At 48.8% G+C, this 23,643-nt stretch overlaps 1 protein-coding gene across 1 annotated transcript; it reads left to right on the top strand.

Moving 5' to 3' along the window:
- The first annotated feature begins 632 nt into the window (after positions 1 to 632).
- Positions 633 to 23,639, top strand: LOC125945187 (collagen alpha-2(I) chain-like). Its single transcript, XM_049666805.1, has 2 exons — positions 633 to 675; positions 21,952 to 23,639. Exons 1-2 carry the CDS (start codon positions 667 to 669, stop codon positions 23,584 to 23,586), a joined length of 1,644 nt encoding a protein of 547 aa, XP_049522762.1. The 5' UTR covers positions 633 to 666; the 3' UTR covers positions 23,587 to 23,639.
- The last annotated feature ends 4 nt before the right edge of the window (positions 23,640 to 23,643 follow it).

Genomic DNA, 23,643 nt, shown 5'->3' with positions numbered 1-23,643 from the left:
CGGCGCTTCCTTCCGAAGCTGTGGGTTTTCGGTATAGATCCCGCATGCCGGCATTCATGGCGCAGAATGGATGTCGAGCTACCGGTGTCATGTGCGGGGCTGGCACAACGCGCCTCGTTTGCCCCTTCTCTCTCTTCAAGCACGCATCACAACGAGCATCGGCGGCAGCAGTAGCGCGCGGCCGTAGCGGGCGGGCGATAATTGGCGGACGGGCGCGGGAAGCGGAAGATGATGCTCGCGCTCTCGAAGAGGCGCTGGCTTGCTTCGGCGCGGGAGGAAGAAGAAGATGAAGAAAGGGCGTACGCTGAACAAACGCTGCGCCGGCGACGACGACGCTATGCGGGCCCGCGCGAGCGCTATGCGTTCACTCTCTCCTCGGCCGACCTCAATCCGGCGGCCGGAGGTCATCGTTCTACGCGACCCTTCGGTTCAAGAGCAAACCCCTAGCCCCGTCGCCAAGGAAGGGGAGGGGGGGGGGGGAGCGGCGGGGGGGAGGGGATGTGGAGGGGGGGGTGAGCTGAGGCGTCCGTTCGACAACGACGCCGGGGGGCTCCGCCTCCGCCGCACTGCGCGCCATAAGAAGCTGGACGCACGCCAGACCACCGGCACAAGTCCTCCCCCCTTCCAGTACACAGGACGCGAGAGACCTGACTCCTGCGGACCATCATGGCTCAGGTGAGTCAGACCTGGAGGACAGCGGCGCTGCACAATGCCAAAGGAAGACCGTACCACGAGGATTATACGCGGGAGACTCGCGCTTGCAGTAGAGTGTCGCGTGCATCAGTGCCCCTGCTGGTGGTGGACGAGTGACGAGGAAATGGCACTCCGACTGTACTTAATTACGACCGTAAGGGTTGACCTTTGACCCTTGTCACCTTCGCCGGACCGACTGGAGCTGGGAATGAACCGGGAGCTCGTGGCCGACGCTTGCAGGCGGCCGAACTATCGCTTCGACGAGCGTGATGGATTAAGCGTGTGCGTCGAAGTCGTGAAAGAAAATGAGGGCTTATCAGAGGATCGCCGATGCACGCGGAGCTGAGGTCGGTCACGAAGCACACATTGGCTACCGAACGTCTTCCTCACCCGAGAAGATGGTCGCGAAGTTGGGTCTTCTTACCTCCCCGCGGTGCAAAATCCTTACGAGACAGAAGTTCACAAGGTGGAGGCGTGAAGTGGTGAACAGTGGTCGAACAAGGGAGGTCGCGGTGGTCAACGTTTCGACAACGGAACTTGTATTCGTCAGGGCCTGACGAAGATAATTCCCGCTGTCGAAACGTTGACTACAGCGACATTCTGTTGTTTAACCACTGTTCACCACTCCTCGTGTTATACTATATCTTAATTGTCCTAAACTCCATCTTGAAACTGCTCTAGGGGAAGTACGCTAGCTCAGTTTTTTCAGCATGGGCGCACAGGATAAATAACTTGTTGTGTAAGACAATGAGGAACATCCTTCTGGTGTTTTCAGCAAGGAAGTGACGCAAAAACATCTTTGTTTGGCACCGCTCACCACTCGCATCGCTCCGATGAGCGAGACACGTGACTCTTCGCAACTTCGATCGTGAATACCTGAGGCGGCATCCAATTACGGCCAAATCAAATATCCTCGTAACGACTCGCCCGGCGTGGGCCCGCAGGTAGATGAGTTGAGTGCGGCTGTCTTGCGTGTGATTGGCTTTGGCTTTTGCTTCAGGGGCTGACCCGCAATTTGACGTGACGAGGAAACTGGTAGTGGTTTCAGTGTATATATTATTCAGGTAGCCTTATACACACACGAAGTGCTCCGAATGAAATGGCTTAGCTATAAATGGCCTTCGCATTCCGCTTCGTGATTCACCGGGTGCAATTCCACTGGCGGCCAACAGCTGACCGGCGCTGACCTCCGGCGCTGCCCCCTTCTATAGTGCATTCGCACGGAGCGATCCGAGAGTGAGGCTTTGTTCGTGATGACGCACCCGGTCAGCGCAATCTGATCGCACTACATACGACATCACATTGTGTATTTGGAAGCCTGCATAGTGGTATGGACAAGACGAGGAGCCATTTCGCGACCGACAGCTTGAGTTCTGTTTCTTGTCTGTAGCTCGCCTCGTCGATATGTGGCCGGCTGTGATGAGGCTGTGGCACTTACATGGGACGACCTGTCCATGATTATATTACACGTCGAGACACTTTTTTTTTCAACGCGTCTAGTACTATCCTGCAGCCCAGGATGTATCTTACAGTAAATTATATTGTTTATACAACGCATCGAATTATCTATAAGTCAGCGCTACTGATGAACGGAGGCTATAGTCCTGTCGAACTCGCCTTATCCGTCTATTTATTTGACTATACCGTGACCAGACAGCGCACAGGTGGACTGTGTCTATCGCATGACGGCTACGTAAGCTTATTAACACCTCCAATCACTCTTCCAATATTCTTGTCAGAGTTCCTTAACACGAATGTTTCGCTCTCGTTTCGTTGATAGAAACGTTAAAACTTTCCTTCTTTTCTTTCTTTCTCTCTTTCGTTGACGGGCCGAAAGGGACATCTTCTATTGTACCCTGGTAGGCTGGTGTAAACCTTTGCCTAGTTGGTTTTATCGATTTCTTATCAGCGCAAATCTTTACGCAAATCAATTTGCTCCTTCTCTCTCTATTCGTCTTTTATCGTTTGATTCACCATACCCCATGTGGAATTCCAGGCACTCCAATTTTGTTCTTGCACCCTTGCGAGCTGACTCCGGTATCTGGTTCTTGCGTGGGCCGTCATTTGTTCCTCCGTTTTCTTCAAGGTGAAATTCTTTGCCCGAGCGTTGAACTCCGAATTCGTCCTTCATGGGAATCAAATATCGTCATTAGTTCTCGACCCGAGTTCCTAAGCAGATTCCGCGAAAAGCAACATAACCACCTGCGTCATAATTTCTCACCGTATTTCTGCTACGTTGCTTGATTGATAACTTTCAGTGACATGTAGGTTTCAGCGCGCGCTGGTTGGCTAAGCCAGACGAAGTGGATGTGGCGAAGGGAAGGAACATTACACCTCCCACTGCGGTTATTTTCACGTCGAAACTTTATCGAATGCATTGCCAGGATGCGCGTCGCTTCAGCGAGGCATCTCACTACACATGACGTCATGCGAGAGTTACAGCATCTCCGATTATGAGCGATCGAGAGCCCAGGCTGAGAGTCCACTTCAGTCGGCTACGTCTTCCAAAAATAGGTATTTGGAGTAAAATTGATAACCAGGATGAAGCATTCCATTACGGGTACTCAACAGCACATAATTAGAACAGAGTTTAAGAAAGAGAGAGAGAGAATTTTTAACGGCAGAAAGGTGGAGAGGTCGGCCTGAGTGAAGTGCCTCTAGCCTGCTACTCCACGCTGTACTAGCGTATAGCACAGCGTTGAGATGTAAATCTAGAAATCAACTCGGGATGGCAATATTCGATACCGAGTGAATACACAGCGCTTAGACTGAGAAGTGCACACAAAAAGCAACGCAGGCGCACTTACCCATATACGGAACCGTACGCTAGAACCGACCGCGAAAATAGCGTCACCGGACAGCGACCGAGCACTTCGTTCCACTGGCGGTCGGCCGCAATGGAACCCCGCTGCGTAACGCGTTCAGCGTGTCGATAACGAATAAACCAGGGCACCGGCTCTGACAGGCGATAACGACGTTCATTGCGAAGAATAATATGTAAAACTGGGAAGTTTGGCTACCTTCTTCGAGCAGTGAAACATCCTCCTTCCCTGTCTTCTATTCGTAGATGCCAAATCCGCATCGGAATCTGGTTGCTGTTACCTTGATCATGAACTTTTGCCTGGACCTTTACAGCTGTATCACCAAAGAAGACACGCGGAGAGCGGTTAAACTCTGAAGCTCTTCGTATATGCGTCATGTAGCTTTGAGCTGACAGGCGCCCTGAATAACAAATTTCGTAAAGACGAAGTTATTCCCCCGAAATTTCTAGACAGTACCCGAGGTTATTGCAACCTCGAAGTATAGCATCACTCACGCAGTTCTAATTCATTAGTAGCCATCGAAAGTGTATCAAACTGACAACATTGGCCCACAGCGAAGCGCTTTGGGTGAAAACATCAGGGCATTGCTGGATGGGCTGGATGTTGCGCGACTCGTACTGCAGGAGAAAAAAAAAAACGAAGCTATACACAGAAGGCAACTATATGTGGGAGCGAACCGGAAATTGTGAATGGGAGGAGAAGGAGCTGCTCCACTAGAGCATCATTTGTCGAACGCGGTATAGAGCCTGAAGCTCGTCATAACCCTTCCATGCTAAACTAACGACAAGGACGTATTTTATCCACGGGGCGCAACATGCTGCGCGCCATTCATTCCATATCTCCCACTGATAACCTCCACAGAGCTTGTTCCAGCTCTGTATCGCGAAGGAATTTGAACAGTAACCAAAAACATCCCATTGCTAAATATATTTAGTGACCTCGCGAGAACAAAACGTCGCTTGCGCTTGCGTGCGGAGCGGTTCTACGCTCGAGTCCATCTATTGGCACTTCACGTTCTGCACCAAATTCGAGATACTCTAACAAGTAATGGTCGGTGTCGCCAAGAGCTTGACAGCGCACGCCCGGCGATGACGTGCACCGCCACACTGGAGTTTGCGCTGACCCTGTGCAGATGCCATAGAGGAGGGCGGATTCGGTTCTGTGTAGCCTCTTATAGTGACACAAGGTTGGTGTTGTGAAGATCACAACGAACGATAGTGGCCTAAGACATGTTTCTAATAATGTCGCAGGGGCAGAAGAACGGGTGTGTGGTCCACTACTCCTCACATGGAGTATAGTAGGTGGACAGATACACGGAAAGGGAAATGAGTTTAGTACGAGGACGTAGGCACGACTCCATACCGATTAAGACGGGACGCATTTTGGAGGATGCGAAATGAAAAGGAATGCCGGCCGGCGCGCTGTGCTTTAGCGAGCCATAAGGAAATCAGCGAGTCCGATATTACTCTCCGCTGTAGCGTCTTCCCTGGCGGACTATTCGCGGCAGTACGCGTAGAGATGCCCGGCGTATATCGCACCCGATCGTTTGCGCGGCTGGTCGCGGTAACCACCAATGACCTTGGAAGACCGGCCCCACAGTTCCCTGGGCTATAAGGTGGCGAAGACACTGTTCCCGTTCCTCATGGTCAAAGCGTTTTTTTTTTTTTTTTTTTTTTTTTTTTTTTTTTTTTTCTGTCAGCGTATTTGGATCGGCGGCGTGCTTTCCAATGCATGCGTGCCTACTAGGCTTTTCTAAATGTTTCTTTCTCTCTCCATTTTTATCGTTGTATGACTGTTTTCCTTTTCCTTTTTCTGTTGGTTTAATGTAATGGTCACTGCAAGTTTTCCTGTATCTTCATTCTATTAAGCTTGTTTTGAGTTCCCGATTTGTATGGCCCCGATTTCGAAACAGATCGGAGTATGTATTCCGTTCTAAACATGTTCCCGAGGAACTAGTTTACGTTTCAATCAGCAAACATTGCCATTATGCAGATTGTCGCCACTGACATTTCCAAAACACAGGAACCGAAACAATAACGGACTTCTTGTACCATGACTGATTCAATTTAATGCACCAACATAAACGAGCCAAACAGACTAACAGAAATACAAACAAACAAGCAAACGAAAGACTATAAAGCAGGCGTGATCAGCGTGATGTAAAAATATGCACGGTTGCTTTAGTAGCTGTCCCCACGATGTGATTCTCTTGCGATATTCAACGATAAGCCACCTAAGGGTTTTCCAGGTACACTCAGGGCGAGGGAGAGAGAAGTGTGTACACAATTGAAAGCTGAGAGAGTTGTACGCGTTAATAGTAGTTGTCTGTAAAGCACTCATACATTTCGCTCACAGTCTTGTCCTTCGTCTTAACTGTGAGCGCTGCGCTCAAAACTACATTAAAGGACACTGTATGTACTTTTAATAGAAAAATTAGTGTAGCTTGCACTGGAAGCGCAATGCTAAAGAGACAGCGGGGCTGATGGGCACCTAGCTAGTCCTGGCTTTTGGGCAAGGCAAAGCACTACCAAGTCATCCCCAGCATTTCCCAGAATTTATTCATTTTTGATCGATTATCGATTATCTATTGATTGTCTATCGATTGGCTATCGCAAGGTATGTATTTGGACTAGGCTAAGCACTACCAAGTCATCCCCAGCATTTCCCACAATTTATTGATTATTTGTCGATTATTGATTACAAATGCGAAAACACCTGTGTGCTTAGGTTTAGGCGCACGTTAAAGAACCCCAGGTGGTCCAAATTTCCGGAGTCCTCCACTACGGCGTGCCGCATAATCAGAACTGGTTTTGGCACGTAAAACCCCATAATTTAATTTTTTTAATTCGATTATTGATTAGCTGTTGAATGGCTATCGATTGGCTATCGCAAGGTACTGGCCACGTATTTGGGCTAGACTAAGCACTACCAAGTCATCCCAAACATTTTCCAGAATTTATTTATTATTGAACGATTATCGATTAGCTATTGATTGGCTATCGATTGGCCATCGATGACTGACTAAGCTTAAGTAGCCCCAACCATGCTTATCTAGACTTAACCAGGCTCAGCTTCGCTAGTTCACAGGGGTACGTATGTGCCATTGCACTTGGATCCTTTCTGCACTACCGCCAGGATCGGCCCACAATTTCTGTTCGCACGTTACGGGCTAACGCTCGGCTTAAACTGTTAAACAGCTCCGCTGTTAAAACCTCTCGCAAGCGGTCAGCAGGGCTATGAAGGAGAAGCCCCCCTCAGTGACAGAAGTGGTGCAATGCAGATCAAATATTAGGTCAGACAACTGGCGCGCTCGACAAGATCACGTTCTTTCTTTCTTTCCTTCTTTGCTCGTGTGGGGAGGCGGGGGAAGAACAAAATATATTTTCTACTGTATGCCGACAGAAAACGAGAAAGAGAATGAAGACTATACTATATATACCAAAATGGCACTTTGGATGTGCAGCTACCATAACCATTGCGCCAGTGTTAACATTAAGGTGGGGGAGGGTGAAAAAGAAAAGGGAGGGGGATTAGTGTTGTTTCACTTTCAAGCACCAGTAAACAAAAAGAAAAATGACGGCAGAAGTACCGAACGACTATACTTCATCCGAGCTGCCTCCCATCGCAACCTCTCAGCTGCTTCATTTCTTTCCATTTAAGCCCTATGCAGAGATGGATTTCTTTCCACATACATGCCGGCAGAATCATCTGCATCTCATAAAAAACACAAAGATCCAAGGCAGATGTTGGAATCTACGTAAAGCGGTTAATTAAATGCTTTCCAGCTGACGACGATGCGTGCAATTTTGTTTACTTTCGTGCTATGCAACGTGTAATCTCACGGAATGTTTATGTTTATCCACCACAAAGGTCACAACTTCATTGTCATGCAATTTTTAAGTTTATGCACAGCATTGCTTGCAAGCTATGCAGAAACACAAACTGCAAATGGCAGGTGTATGTCCAGTGATGGCAGTGATGGCAGGTCCAGAAATGTGCGACACGTATCGAGCAGCATTTACGGATTATGTACCGCTTGCGTCACAGCAGGCAGTACCCATACCGGAGGATTGGCCAGGAACAAGCTCACCCGAAATGGCACATACCGTATGGCTAAATCACAGAAAATGAAGTAAATAAAATAATCCGGCAAATATAGATTCCCGTTATATTACCATATAGGTGTGCTTTAGAGATATCTGCTAGCCGACATTATATGTTCAGGTTTTATGTAGGAATCGTAGTGGGACAGGCCCATTATAGAGGATTCGCCTAGAACGGGCACACCTAGTGGCACATACTTAGTGGCTGATTGAAAATAATGTAAATCAAAGATGCTATTAAATTAAATTCACTTTTCCACTAGCAGATTGGTTTGCTTTAGAGATATATGCCTGTGGGCCGACATTGTGTGTTCAGCTTTTATGTAGGAAGTTATTTTTTAAGCGCAGCTTAATAGGCTCACAAGTTTCGGCGGCAGCTAGTGGTGGTGGTGGCCCACGTTGGAAAGTGGGCCGATCCTGGTGCAGAAAGGGTTAAAGCTCAATGGCACATCCCCCTGTGGACCCGGGGACCTGTAACGCGCCCTTGAACTACCCTTGTCACACGTGGGACCCAAAGAGACAGTATCACCAGCCGTTTTCCTCTCGAGAAAATGGGGGTAAGCGAAGCTTGTCGTCCGATTCTAGCGTGAGGGCTTCCGAAGCCCTGGCGAAACGTCAGCGAAGAGCCGCGGACCCCGAATTGCGGGAGCGCGATGTTGAGGCCAAACGTCAACGGAGAGCCGCCGACCCTGAGTTTAGGGCAAACGAAGCGGAACGCCTGCGACAGTGTCGTCTTGCCACAAGCTTCGCTTATACCCCAATTTTCTCGACAGGGGAAGGGCTCCGAATTTTTTTTTGTTTTGCAGGACAGAGGTGCGCATACTCGGTCAGCATACAGTGGTGATATCAGCCCGTTCGCTGGCACTTTCATTCGCCGCACATATAATATTTGTAAAGATACATCCACAAATATATCCGCCGGGTTAGCGACCGAGCCAACAGCAGCCATGCAGCCACGCCAAACCCGGGAAAGTAGGCGCATAAAGATTCGCTGTAATAGCTTGCCCTCTTTCTCTTTCTATCTAGTTCAACACTAATAATTGCTGTTTTTCTGTAACTGTTCCAACAGCAAGCATGCCATTGCGCCGATTCTAATTGCGAGCAAGCCTCGATCGCCCGCGATACTCACGTGGAACGAGGTGGGGTTCGCTATCTCTTGCCCTAACTTAAGGACTGTATAATCCCAGGCTCATCCGTAGTCCTGACTCCTGCAGCAGACGCCCACTTAAACAGGAAGAGCACCGGACTAATGCAGATCCACGCGCGCCGCTTATTATTAACAGCGAAGGGAGTCAGCTCAGCAGCAGGTCGGGCAGGGCATTGTATAGATGCGCGGATGGGGGGGAGGGCTCAGCCAAGAACAATAAGGGCAACAACGAAGCAGGACCGTAGCAAAGGCGTATGCAGATGGGCCCGAGAGACTGAGAGGCTCCCGAACTGTGCGAGGCCTCGCTCGATCTGCTTTGAAAGGCCACGCAGTCCGAAAACGCCGAGATGAAGAGCGGTCAGCCTTTTGGACAAAAGGTTGGCCCCGCTTATTTTCGGAGCGAACAGAGAGGCCTCGTTGAGCGAAGCGGTGGTGAAAGCTGCCCTTATAGTCGGCCGTCTTCTGAGTGTTTGGGTGCGAGGCAGCGCGTTGTTCGATGATCGTCCACTTCACTTCGCCTGCTCGATCTGACGATTCTCGCGTGATCTTGAGTGGTACGAGACTTCCCGATGGAGCATGCCGGAAGCGAACGGGTCGAGGCTGGGTGTACGTTCAGCCGTCTCCATGAATATTTGAGAGAGGAGAAAATAGTGGGGGCGAGGTTTTTTTTATTATTATTATTTTCTGTCTTATTTGTTCTCCTATATAACGGGTGCGCCGTTCTAAGCTACCTGTTATCTGGCGGTGCGTTTGGTTTGTAAGGATGTGTATGCAAGCACAACCGCAAAATTTCACAACGCAGGGGAAAGGAATAATTCCGAGGAAATTAAGAAAAAGTCGACTGCTTGCGGTTTTAAGCACGATGTTATACACTCCCGGCCACGGCGGCCGCATTTTTATGGGGGCGGAATGCGAAAACACCCATGTACTTGGATTTAGGTGCACGTTAAAGAACCCCAGGTGGTCCAAATTATTCCGGAGTCTCACACTATTGCGTGCCTCGTAAACAGATCGTGGTGTTGGCACGTAAAACCCCATAATTTAATGTTTTAATTTTATACAGTTTGTTTGTAGGACCACGTGGAAACGTTTGTTTCTTGTTTCTATTTTACATCAGAGAATTACTGATATGTGTGTCAATTTGTTAAACAGACGGCTGCTGCATGTGGAAACATCAGCGGAGCTAGAACCGTAGTTCGCCGTCATACATCAAGAGTTTCATCCGCGAATTGAGTCAAAGACTGCTTTTATTCGGGGAATGCACCCTGGGCGACGGTGGTGATTGCAGCCCATAGTATATGGCCCCGCGCTGAATTAGGACTTGAGTTTACCCAACTTAGTTTGCTAAAGCGTGTTTTGTAATAGCCCCGGATGGCACGGGTGCCGTCCATGCAGCATGATAGCGATTAGGGCGGCGCCGCTGGCCACAGCCACGAGGCCAGCGAACCCCGAATCGCACTTACGCATAGGAAGCTTTGTGAACCCGGGCCCAAGATCCGCCGGCGGAAGCATGGCGCTCACACTGACGTAGCGGTCGCCAATATGAACTGCGGTGACGTACCAGGTCTCCCTTGGGCACGCATGGATAAACTGCCGAGGAAGCAGTCGCTCCTAAAAAACGGAGGGGGCACTCAGCCCGTGTTGCGTACAGTCAACCACAAAAGTTTACGGACCACGGTATCTCAGAAAAAGGTTCGATTTCCGAGCAGCCTGTGACAGTAGTCATTAAAAACCGAACATCGCAATGTTGTTCGCATATGCTGGTATAGGCTGCAAATACGAATACTAGGCTTCGTTGTGAGGCTGCGCAGAGGTTCAGCTTTTTTTTTTCAGATCTCGTGTTCCGTAAAATTTTGGGGTTGACTGTATACGCCACCCGGTTCTCAGCCAACGCCGCGAATTGGATACGTGTCACCAGCTTTCAGCGTAGCGACAACAAGCGAGACCTGCTGCGGTCACTGACGCCAGAGGCGACCGATGTAATATGGGCGTCACAGCGAGCGAACCGGAGCATATGAATAAGAACAGTGAGCGGAAAAGCATGAGCGCAGTATAGAACAGTTGCTACACGGACAGAGGCTAACGACGTCTTGCGAGCTAACGAGATACACTTGCAAAGCGCGTGCTGCAGCGGAAGCGTTTGTGGTGGGATATTCCATACCCACGACCGACGGCAGACACTGAGGACATACAAGTGCTGCTTAGAAGCACACGGCGGCGGCGAAGACGGTCGGCAGTTGTTACTTGACCGCCGCTATACAGCTGTCCGGTCAGTGGTTCGGACAGGCAATCTTTCTCTAGATCAACAAAGCGGAACGAGGGACGACGGAGCGTACGGAAGGAAGGGACGGCGGCGAGAAAGGGCAGACGGCCCGAAGAGCAGCCGAGTAACCAGTTGCACCGTGCACCGACGAAATAGCAAAAAACTCGAAACAGAGCGGAAGCTTAACGTTCGCGGCCGGCTTCGGCTGAGCAAGAAAGAACGAGTGCGCGGGAGGGCAGGCGAAAACGTGTGAGCCGGGTAGCTGCATGTTTGCAAACAAAGAAGTCTTGCGCGGTGCGTGGTGAAAGAATGTGCACAGCTATGTGCTTGGGCTGAAGGAGAAATAAATGCAGTTAGTTGTTGCGGTTTCTTCTTCACTGTGCGCTGTTTTCAAACAATACGTGACAGCTAGGCAGCGAGTGGAAACTTTTATCCAGGTGTCGATCTTGTTTATGCGAAACTGACCAGTGCCAGTGGCAACCAACTTTTCCTTAAATTTCTTTCTACAAGCGGGTGGCCGTGGTGCCTCTCTTGAGACAACTTGCCTACTGATAGATTTTTTTTTTCTTGTTGAGTGCTTGTGTTTTTTATGCAATAATAATAATCGCTTACCGGCAGGATAGGCTTTTGTAGGTCGGGACACGAAACGCAAGCATTTTAAGAGCGCTTTCCAAAACGTGCATGAAATTCCAAAGCTGTCATCCTAGTCGAAAGCAGGGCTTGTTTGGAACAAGATAAGCGCTGAGGGCTTCCCCAAGCATTGTAGAGGTCGACTGAGAGGAAGCGGAGAAGGAGTGGTTTGACATTCACCGAAGATAGCTACGACCGAAGCGACCCTTTTTGTACGCGAAAGGTAAAGGCGTAGTCCAATTTTTAGAGGTGGCCAAATGACTCCAACGTCGCAGAAGCCCCGAAATGCGGTTCCATAAATGGCGCCGAGCCATTTCGCATTCGTCAATTTATTTGTAACATTTTAACTCTATATTGCTTAGTTAATCAAGAAGAAAAGAATCACACGTAAGAGAGAGCATTTTCGGCAAATAGATGTCGATTAAAATTTATTGATAGAAATCGATGAAGTTAGCCGTCGAAGCAAGCCAAATTGTCGTCAGAAGAGGACAAGCACACGAGATGCTAATACCTGACTCTTATATCGTTTTGCGGGAGGTTGAGTTCTTGTAAACCCGTTTTCTTTCTTTTTTTTTAAGTGAAGCTAAAAGAAATAGATTTAGTCACCTGTAATGGTGATGGCTACGCCTTTTCAGATAATAGCAATAATAAATAAATAGGGTAATAAAGATATTGTAAAATAAGAAGTAACGTTGCTAGATTCGGAAAATCTAGAGCGAAGTTTGACAGTAGAGAAAGTAAAGTCCAATAGAGTGAAGGAAGTCCACGTATATAGTCCGCTCTTTTCTGTAAGGACTCATGACGAAATATTCAATGATAAAAATGCTAGTTACAAAACTATTTACTTAAGTACAAAATCACGTACTTACAATAGGAGAACGGTGACGGAAACTGATACGGAATAGAGGCCGGCCAGGCTTGCTTGCTTGCTTGCCTCCGAGAGTGGCTCATACCCACTATCCGCCATACTATAGTGACCATATTGGCCAAGAATCGGGTGATTCTTGAACAAGAAAAAGATTACACTAGTCTAAAAAGAACCGCTATTGTGAAATTTTGAATAGATAAAAGAATGAAGTGAGATAAAATTTAAGAATTAAGCAAGGAAATCGTCCTGATTCAATTATATACCCCATAACAGCTGCACCAACATCCATATGACTATGTCCCAGAGAAGAGGCTCCCAGAGACAGAATATCAGGAATCGTTATATTCAATTCAGCACCATGAAATTTTCCTTCTAAAGTATGTTTTCTTAATGAGGAAAAACGGCAGCATGATAGGAAGAAGTATGAGCACCGAAAAGCTGTGTTGATTTTTCGTTGTCTTCGTAGCGGTCGACGTTCTCTTTCTTCTTCACTACACAGTATAACGATATCCTTAATCTAACTATAACTATTAATGGCGCCACAAAAAAAAACTTTACTACTGCCTATTTGCTACCAACTGTCGCACTCATCCCAAAATCTTCCGCCCTGCATGCACCTGCGCCATTTGAGGACACATGGCTAGACCAAATTATATGTTAACTGCCACATATATCGTGCCACAGGAATTCCAGTGAGAACAGTCTTGTTGACACCATCGTCCTTGCCGTTCACTCCGGCTGTCAACGCGAGCATTTATCTATAGGTTCGCTCTATCATGTACTGTGTTAGCGAAACTGGGTCGAATGACCTACGCCAGAGGAGGATATCACGGTTGGTGCTCCAAATACTACACCCTTCTCTCAGCTATACCGTAGGAATATATGTGGACAAAAGCCGCTCAGCAAACAACGAAGGCAGCATACTTATTAAAACCTTCGTAAAGCTAACAGTAGAGAAGTAGCCAGCATCGACCGAAACGCCAACTGCTCTTACAAATGCACTAATGAATAGTCGTAATAAAGACTGCACGATACCGCGCAAGAAACAGGCCGCGCCGTTCTGTCAGCCGCAGTGTTCTCGACAAACATGTGTATCGATTGCTAATCCTTATGTTGTTGCTGCGCTGTTTTAATGTGTTGGCTGCAACATTACGAAGCTATTAACACTGAAAGAGGCTTATACCTAGAAGCTCACGGGAAATGCTGCGCCAAACACCGCAAGTCCCGGGTTTTTTGCGTTTCGTTTCATTTGTATGTTTTAGGGTTGTTCGAATAGTGATACTTTCGAATTGAATCGAATACGAATATTCCAGAAAAAAAAAACGACCTTTGATTATTGAATCGCCGACATTTCCTCATTTTTAAACCAGGCGAAATATAAAACTGGCATTGAGTCCGTTAGGTAAAAAAAAAAAAAACAAATTTATTTCCATCATTCAACGCATGCAAGTAATGTCGTTCACAACGCATGTATGTGTCACCCATTCTGTTTGAGCCTGTGGATAAGCATTTAGAAATTTTATTTGATCAGCACCTTACCTGGAATAACCTACGTGATACACGTTTGTAGAAAGGTAAGAGCTGGCGTGGCCGTGATGTATAGTCTGCGTGGAAAAACGCCGATCAATCTAGTAGTTACCATACATGAGGCATTAGCGGAATCAGTAATTGCATACGATATAACGTTGTGTGGTACATGTTCTGACCATAAAAAGCAAGCTAGTAATTGCGTAGTTAAAACAATTGTCAATAGCATAACTTATGGAACCGCACTAGAACAAACAGACAGAGAAGACAAGTATAATATGCTATGAACACTTCCAGTACAGTAAATATTCAAGCATGTGGTTGTAACACGCTGTTATTATTCAAATTATTTGAAAGTTTTGGTAAATAAAAATGTCACGTTACGAAACACAGAAATATATGTTAAGCCACGAGTGTTAACAAACTATGGAAAGAAAACAAGAAATTATGTTCCCGGTATTTTTAATGAAATTTATGAGACACTGTATGATACAAATTCAGAATGTAAAATTATGAAACAAGTGAGGAAGTGACATTCAACTGTTTATTGTAATATGTGATTTTTATTTGTAGTCTTACGTGACTGGAAAACGTAGTATTTATTCTTTCTGTGTTAGAATATGTTCTTTGAAGTTGTATAATTTTGAACGTTAATTGTATAATGCTTCGTGTCTCTATTGAAAGATGTACCACCTGTTGCCTGGTCTTCTAGCAAGCACGATGTGCTTAGATTGACCAGCAAACATTTTCGGTCAAAATGTATTGGAAATAAACTCTGATTTGATTTGTTTTGAACCGAACGTATACGGTAAAATAAGGAGTACGACAAACAGCTGCTTTCAGTTATAAGAGGCGCCATTGCATTTCAGTAACGGAACAAGGACACCGCATCTAACCAAATGCACCCAGAGCATGTTGTGTCAGTAGAAGGAGACTAGTGTAATACTGCAGCACCGCACATTGCTTTGCTCAAGGGGATACAAACGTGGTGAGATTAGATAATAATAATTTGCGTAAATCGAGACAAAAAAGCCTTAGAAAACGAAACATTCCTATTGAATTAGGAATCAGTGCGGCTCTCGTGCAGCAGAACCACTCGAAACAGTCACCACTTGCATCAATATGTCTCTTTGGAAGCTCCAAAATAATTAAGTGTTGTTATTCCTTATATTCGAACAGAAACGAATATTTGACAGTTTATAATAGTGGATTGTCAAAAATTTTTTAAATTTAATTTTGCACACCCACGGTACTTTGTGGACGTTGACTGGTGAGGCGTCGTGGTTGCGGTGGTCATGTAAGCGATTACGATCTCGCTGCTGTGTTGTGTGGACTTATCGCATAATCTTAATAGCACTTGGTAATCTCTCAGTAGACAAGGACTACACCGTTCCTTCCTGAGCGTATCCGTAAGAGGCAACGACAGAGATATATACCGTCAAGATCAGCACTATATAGCAAACTGCGCGGCAAGTGATGTGCGAGCATTCGCCTCAGTTATGCAGTCACCCGCATTAGCGTACGATCGGCCAAAAACGACCTCCCAACATCTCCAAGCATGCATAATCCGTACAGTAATCGCCTCGCACAGTCACCGCAAACGTGACACGATTGTTATAAGCTCATTATTTATAGGTCTACTGAGCTAAGCGGCTTCGTCGGGGCAGCATTGCGGTGAGGTAAAGCTCAAATCACAGCGGACGACAGGACCGACTCGTTCCCCGTCATTTTCGCGTCATCACCGAGTGGGCTTGATAAGTGCTTCGCGCCGCCCTCGCCTCTTGGCAGCGCCATCTTCTGCCGTGCGAACGCAGTGAGCACGCGTCGCGGCCGACGTAATTGGTATTTATAAGCAGCTCATACATTTGTACGAGGGCCCCATCTGACGCTGGAGTTCCCACGACTGCTACAGTATGATGTGCGTGCCTACCATCGCAGCCGTTTTTGTCGCAGTCCTCGCGGAAAATGGCGGGCGGCCTATGTGCTGCAGGAAAGGCGAGCGTCCAAATGCACCAGGCTGCTCGCGAAAGCTCGTATATGGCCGAGCCCGAAAGGAAGGGAGAGAGAAAGCAACGGTCTATTGAGATGCAGAGAACGATACAGCATCCGGGGAAAGCATAAAGAAGATGTGATAACCGAGAGGAACACAACGCGAAGAGCTGAAAAGCCCGAGTGAGGAAGGAAACGGGGTAGTGGAGAAGAAAGGGACATATAATCACGAAAGCCACACGCAAGGATACAGTGCGAATGCGAGCTCAGCACGCGAAGCACCACAGGGCGGCGGTGGTACCTCGGCAATTAGAATAATCAAGCGTGGATGATAATGTACGAATTAGGAGTAAATTCAATGCGGCGGGCGCTGCGGCCAAGGGAGTCGTTCGTTATCAAGGAGCCAGGCGACCGAGATAACGAGGAGAGAGCCAAGGAAGGGGGCGGCGGACAAAACGCTCTCGTGCTTCGCGGAGGTGAGAACAGAAAAAAAAAGAGAGGTACACCGACGGTGGCAGCTCGCTCTATTCAGCGCTTCGGAAGCAGCGAGCGGAGCAAAACCACCGCGAGGCAGGAGGAAAGCCGGACCGCTACGCCTTGCGCGCACCACCGCCGACGACGGAACACGGCGAAGTGATGTGATGGTTCTTTCGCGCTCGCCGCCGCTGCTACGCTTCTCGAGGCGCCCAGCAAGGCCCTCGGTGGTCCACGCCGCGCCGCTCCAGTCAGGGTCGCCTCCAAAGGTCGCCGGCGCGTCGCCGCACTACGGCGGTTCGCGCCCGCGCATACGCGTGCGTGCACGTACACGCATGGACGGCGCGGCTATTTCGAGGAAGAACGGCGGTGAAAAAGGGGGAGTCCTTCGTCCAGGCCATTGTCTGTGGCGGCGGCGGCGGCGGCGGCGTCTTCGCGCCCGACGTCTCGACAAGCAGTCTGTGCGTGCTCCAGTGTAGTACGCTAAAGTGTGCGTGCGCATAAGCGCGTATGCGTGCCTACGCTGCGCGCACTCGCTGGTGCGTACAGGCGGGAACGAGAGAAAGGCGCGTTTCTGCGCACTGCACACGGCGCCGTGGCGATCGGCAGGCTCGCGTTCGCGAGCTCATCCTCCGTTTTTATTTCCTTTTCTGTCGTGTCGGCGCGCGGCTAGACGAAAGACGGTGATGAAGAGTTTGTGCTCGCAGCGACCGAGCTTCCTTCGCGATGGAGACGGGGAAGTCAGGCCGCATATGTAAACGCTGAGGGGACAGTCCGCTTCCCGTCGCCGTCGTTTCACGGCGGCCGCCGCTTCTTTTTTCAGGTGAAAGCGAACGCCTTCTTTCATGCGGGCCCCAGTGACCGCGGCGTGCTTTATTAGCGATGCGCGCGACGCGCGCGGGCTTGAGCGAGGTGGTGGTCTATTTGCGGGTCCACTGGAGAGGCGGACGGGGCCACAGAAAGGAAGAGGAACACCGCGCGGTCGCTTCGGGTGTAGGAAATACTTTCTCTCTCTGGTCATCAGGGGGAGAAATGGTGCAAGACGCGATAGCGAAACAGCTTGCAATGCACTGCGTTTTGGCGATGTTATTAGCGAATGCAGTCATCATAAAAAGATCATGAGAACTTTATCCTGCTAACGGGCAGACACTGAGATAACAAATCAGGCTTGATAAGATGCGTTTGGCTCTACCGTTGCGTATTCAGGGAGAACTGGCCGAGAAAATTACTCCTACTATGTACAGCCATATGCAGACAACAAACAATGAAGCCAACACACTGCTCATTATGTGGGTCCATAGCCTCCTTAAATCATATTCTCTAGGACTGCAGAGAAAATCTCCTCCCCCCTCCCCCACCCACCAGATCTCCTGGCCGCTTCCTCGCCTGAAGCGTGGGAAGCGATACTTATGAACCCAAACCTGGAGTTTCAACTTCGGGCCATCAAAAGAGCCGAGGAGGTGGCTGTAAGGCATCACCTGGTAGCCACCCCTCACTAAGCCAAATTAACAAAATGAAGTTGCTTCCTCCTCCTCCGTGGTTGCCTTGAAATGTAGAAATAAAATTGTTGCGTGAGCGTTGCTTGCTTGAGCCGCGCACCATCAGAATTGGAGGACGCTTCGCCTTTAAGAGTGGAACGCGATAGCATTCAAAGATTACTATGGCTGCTTATCGGGCTTTTTTTCTCGTATATTCAAATTACAATCCGACGCTATCACGCCTGTATGTTGTAGTTAAGTCGTACTTTGCGATTTTTTCTGACGGATTTTACTTTGATAAATTAAATTTTTGTTCACTATAACCCCTTGCGCCACGCGGAGGGCCTGTGTGGTCGGGGTGGTTCGGGATGAATTTCTCCGCCACGGATGCCACGGATGCCGATGCTTACGCCGAAGCCGGATTTTCCTGCGAAACTGGGCCCTCAACGCTATCGCGGTAATAAGGATAAGGGAAATGAAAGTGCTCGAAAAGACAGCTTGCCGTCGGTGGGAGCCGAATCCAAATCTCCTGCATTAGGCGTGCCAAGGGCCTGCTATCCTCTCTTGGGCATTTGTGTATGCGTGTCAGACATGTCCTTGGGAGTGTGGCACTGGATGTGTCACATCTGCCGTCACTCGAAGTCATGGCGGCTCATGTGGCACATCTTCCGGCTTCGCTCAATGTTGACCTCATGAGCTTGTGCCTAACAAAACATCTAACCCATAAATTTTCCCTTTTCTCGGTCCCTGTATGACGTATACGGTGAAACTTGGTCAGTGCAAAGCCCTACATCGGTTGGATATTACACCCGGTCGAAGCCATACAGAGAGTACACAGCGTCTGACTCGTCATCTCAGACGTACTGCGAAGGCAGGCATTGCGACAAATCCGGCCGCATTTAAGAAGCTGACGTGACGATGTGGTGTTTTCAAAGTGGACAGTTGATGATGACGCAACGACTTCCTATGGATGTAAGCTGAGAGAGACAACAAAAACATAATACACAGGCAGTGTACGCTTGTCATGCCTGCTTCTAGACGTAATGAACTGTATCTTAAGAACTTTCAAAATTCGCAGAGTGATAAATGTGCAGTAATAGTCAGGACATCAAAGCTTCCTTTCTCAGCTCCCAGGAACGTGTTTTTCCGCGAACGCGAACATCGTTGCGAGCAGCGATACCTGGCGCCTGTCAATCCATGACAGCCGCTGCTTGTTGCACAGTTAATCTCGAAAAGTTACGCTACATTTTCATCACAAGTGGTGCCTCGAAGTTACCGGCTAGAAGGAAACACATTTTGCGAGCAAAAAAAAATAAAAAAGGCTTTTTCCTTTTCAACAGTGTACAGGACATGACGAAACGTTGCAAGCGAGCTTTAACTACATGGGTGCGTACGCGTGTATACGTTGGGTGTTTTGGGTGTTTGTTTTAATTGTGATTTATGTGTATACCCTCATCAAACATCCGGCGTAGCATGTGGGACGTTCGGCCCACACAACGTCGTTGCATCTATCTTTATCCACAAACTTTCTTGGCTACAGGCTCAGTAAATAGATGTCTTCGGAAGTTTAGACATACCAATATCGTTGAGTGTACGAGTTCTGTCGAAAATGGAGTCAAATGGCGGGAAATGCAGGGTTACCCTCGAGAAAAGCATTTGCTGACACTAGATTCCCTCTTATAGAGTGTTCGGCAAATGGGGTGTATGTCGCGTATGGTGGTGATGCTTATTTGGTGTTTATCGAAACAATAAAGAGGACTCTCAAGAAGATGGACACATCGAAGTGATCGACAGTGGGTGAACAAAGACAGCCTCAAGCTGTAACCAATGTTTCGACAAGGGAACTTGCTTTCGTGAGGAATCATTCGACAATGGGACTTGTTTTCGTCAGGAATGTTTCCAGACGGGGACTTGTTTACGTCAGGAATGTATCAAGAAGAATGTCCACGTCAGGTGCTGGCGAATGAGAAGTCCCCGTGTCGAAACATTGGCTCTAGCCTGAAGCTTCCCTTCTTCAGCCTCTGTTGATCCCTCTGTGGCTTGTGTGCCATATCTTTCGAACATATTACGCTTCATTACTTAGTAAAGGGGCGAAGGTGGTGTTACCTTTATAACAATACATCGCAGGATAGTCGACTCCTAGGTAGCCTATTTCCCCGTGTGTTTGCGGTTAATAAACAAAATAGGCCTGTGGCGAGCGAGAACGGAAGTATACGAAGGAACGTCCGCCGCTTAAGCAGGAACGAGCCGTGCGGGGTCGGGTGAAGGAAGAGACGGAGGAAGCGCGCGTCTTTATTTAGAATGAAAAAAGCGCGCTCTGCGATCACCCGCCACCCGGTCACCGGAGCGGCTGGCCCAGGAAGAGAGATACGTTCGGTGTGGAGAGCGGGACCCCGATGCAGCTTCGAGGTGCCGTCGGGAACGGTTTCTCGCGCACTTTTAGAGAAGGCAGCGCGCGCGAACTGCGTTCCGATCGAAAATAACCTGAGATATTTACGAGTCAAAGACCAACTCGCGCTTTCCTCCTGAGGCAAACCACACCGCGAAGCTCGATCGCAAGAATATTCTTTGAATGTTTATGATGGAAACTAGCGTCCTTGCATTTTCTTTCTCTTCCTCGTTCCCTCAGAGCCTATAAAGTGATTGCAGATGCATTGAATAATCTTTACGTCAGCGGAGCGCATTTACTGTGGCTGTTTTAGTGGCTAAAACGTTCTGCTTTAAAGCTCGAGATTGCCTTGTTCGGTTCCTACATAGAAATGTTTATGCTCAAAGCGAGCAGCGTTCGCTTGTGGACTTAGAAAAACTTCCGGTATGCGCTATGTTTGGCTGCGTCCTTTGTTTATGCGACCGCGTCGTGAGGTTATCCACCATCACGCTCCCTGCACCAAGTTTTCCTTAAACTCAGAACTGCGCCTAGGTTGCGGAACCACGAATGAAACCGATGTTGCAATTGCACAAAACTGAGATCGCTAAATAAAGAGCGATAGAACTGTGGCAGAAACCAGCGAAGGTGCTTGTCAAAGTCAGCAATAGCTTTCTTGTGTAACATGCTGCATAACCCCAATTCACCCGTGAATCACAAAACCTTATGGGCGCATCAGCAAACACAAGTGGCCTTCTCGCTGCTAACCACAATGCCGAATGCTACCGCGACACAGTATATCTTTTTATACTGTGTAATAATCACTACACCTCAGTTGAAACTTCGTAGCAACGCCCACTACCCCTGGTATATCCTGGTTCATAACTACTCATAAGTTTACTTATGAGCAGCAAGGAAGCTTGCGAAATGTAATAGCTAGAAGATGTGCCGGCGGTCTCAGTGATAATTTTTGTTCGTACACGATAGTTTATAAGCAGTGCGATTATTTGGTTAGGCATAATGGACCAAAGGTACGGACAAATTTTTCTCTGTACTGATCGAGTCTAGAAAATTCTGTATATAGGTGCCCTGTTTTACATTCCTGACCCATACATTTGTGCTGAAATATCCGTAGCTCTTTCAGCAACGCCACTTTCATCCCGCATATGCTACTGAACGAAAGACGTTCAGTACCATCTGCTTCCACTCGAGAGTCGTTCAAAGTCTGGGCATTTGATCTCTGAAAGATTAACGTGGCATATGAAAACACAGCAGCAAATTCAATTTTTTTATACTAATCTATGACCTCATCTTGATGGCGCCATATTGCCCCACGTGTTTCCTAATGGCAACGAAGAATTGTAGCCACTTGTTCTCCGCTGTGCTTCGTAAGAATCGTTGCAGTTAGTGCTTTGTATGAAATTGAGTTTCGACAACACGACGATTTTCTCCAAAGATTCGGTCTCGTGACCAAGTATCACGTTTTCACTTAGGTGTGGAAACTGAGAATTAAAGAACCGCGTAACAAAATGATCCGCGTAACTTACAAAATGAACCGCGTAACTTACGCGAGTTTCTTGCACCTTTTGCAGTTCACAACGACGGTTCTGGCAATCCTTCTTGGAACCATGGTCCAGCGCAGCCACCAAGGGTTCCTGAGTGGAGGCATCGACCGAGGCAACAACAATGGCAATCAGATTGGAGGCCAGGGCCCGCCTCCCCACAGCTTGATGGAGGCCCTCCAGGAAAGCGGGGGATTCCGAGTGTCCGGCCCTTACCAGGTTTCGGCGACGCCGTTACAGATGCCTTCGGGCTCTTTTCCGGGACCTACGCCTTTCCAGGGTGGCCAGGGAGGATTTCACGGAAACAGAAACCAGGAAGGGAACAATGGAAAGTTTGGAGACTCAGGAGGTGGTTTCCAAGGAAACGGAAACTACCCCAGGAACGGTGACAACTTCCAGGGCCCTCGGGGTTTTCAAGGCCTAGGAAACTTCCAGAGCCCAGGAAACTTCCAGGGCTCCGGAAGTTATCAGAGCGCCGGAAGCTTTCAAGGGCCAACTGGCTTCCAGGGACACTCTAACTTCCCGGGACAGTCAAACTTCCAGGGGCATTCCAACTTCCAAGGAGGACATTCCAACTTCCAGGGACACTCTAACTTCCCGGGACAATCCAACTTCCAGGGACACTCTAACTTTCCAGGACAATCCAACTTCCAGGGGCAATCTAAGCCTTCTAACTACCAGGGGCAGTCTAACTTCCAGGGACAAGGCAACAACTTCCAAACACAAGGTGGAGTTGGCGGTCCTCAGGGCGGCTTTGCCGGTGCTCAGCGAGGCTTTCAGGGCGGCCTCGGTGGACCCTTGGGGCTCCGTAGCCAGTTCGGTCCTTCTCCTCCTCCGCGCACTCCCGAAGCCCCGCATGTGTCAATTCAGCCGGCGAGTGTGAAAGTGGTGTACGTGCCTGTGGTCTCTACAAGCATCAAGGCTTCTAGCCTCAGCAAACTGACCGGTGAGCATGCCCCAGGGAAGGATAGCACCAGCTCCTACTTCACGGGAAGCGGCGCACAGTCGGGACCGTCTCAGCAGGAGGTCACCAAGCCATCGTCGTATGCAGCCGGTACTGGTTCCTACGGAGCCAAATCAGTGGGAACGGGCAAGCCCCATGGTCACACGAATGGCGGCCACGCCACGATACCCATTATAATCATTCAGAAGGAGCAGCACCATGGCGCGAAGAGCGTGCAGCCAGGTTCTTACCAGACACAGACGTCGCAGGTCTCCCAGAGCCAGCAGGGCTCCCTGAGCCAGCAAGGCTTGACGTCAAACGGAGACTTTCCCAAGCCGAGTTACGGCCTAAACAACAGGACGCCTACAGAGACACAACAGCATCAGCCACGAGGTCACCAAGAACACCACCAGCGCCAGCAAACTCACCACCGTCAGGAGCAGCAAAACCACCACCAGCAACAGCAACATCATCAGCAAGTGGCTCCGCAACAACATCAGCAACAGGTGGCGCAGCGCCCATCCGACCACAGTCACGACTCAGCTGCTCGCAACACTCATGGAGGGACGGGGGCGGTGATACCAGTCATCATAATCCAGAAGACACTACAGACGGCCGGTCGGCAGCAGCACTCGCATCATCAGCATCACTCCGGAGGTTACAATGTGCCAGCAGCGCCACCGCCGGTCCGCGGACCCACGGCCTGGAGTCCGTGGAGGTAGGCGGAGCCTTTCGAGCTGCACCACCGGTTAGACACACTTCATCCACCCTTCTCCGCC

The sequence above is a fragment of the Dermacentor silvarum genome, chromosome 4 (genome assembly GCF_013339745.2).
Source record: "Dermacentor silvarum isolate Dsil-2018 chromosome 4, BIME_Dsil_1.4, whole genome shotgun sequence".
NCBI lineage: Eukaryota > Metazoa > Arthropoda > Arachnida > Ixodida > Ixodidae > Dermacentor > Dermacentor silvarum.
This window is presented reverse-complemented; position numbering and strand designations above follow the sequence as displayed.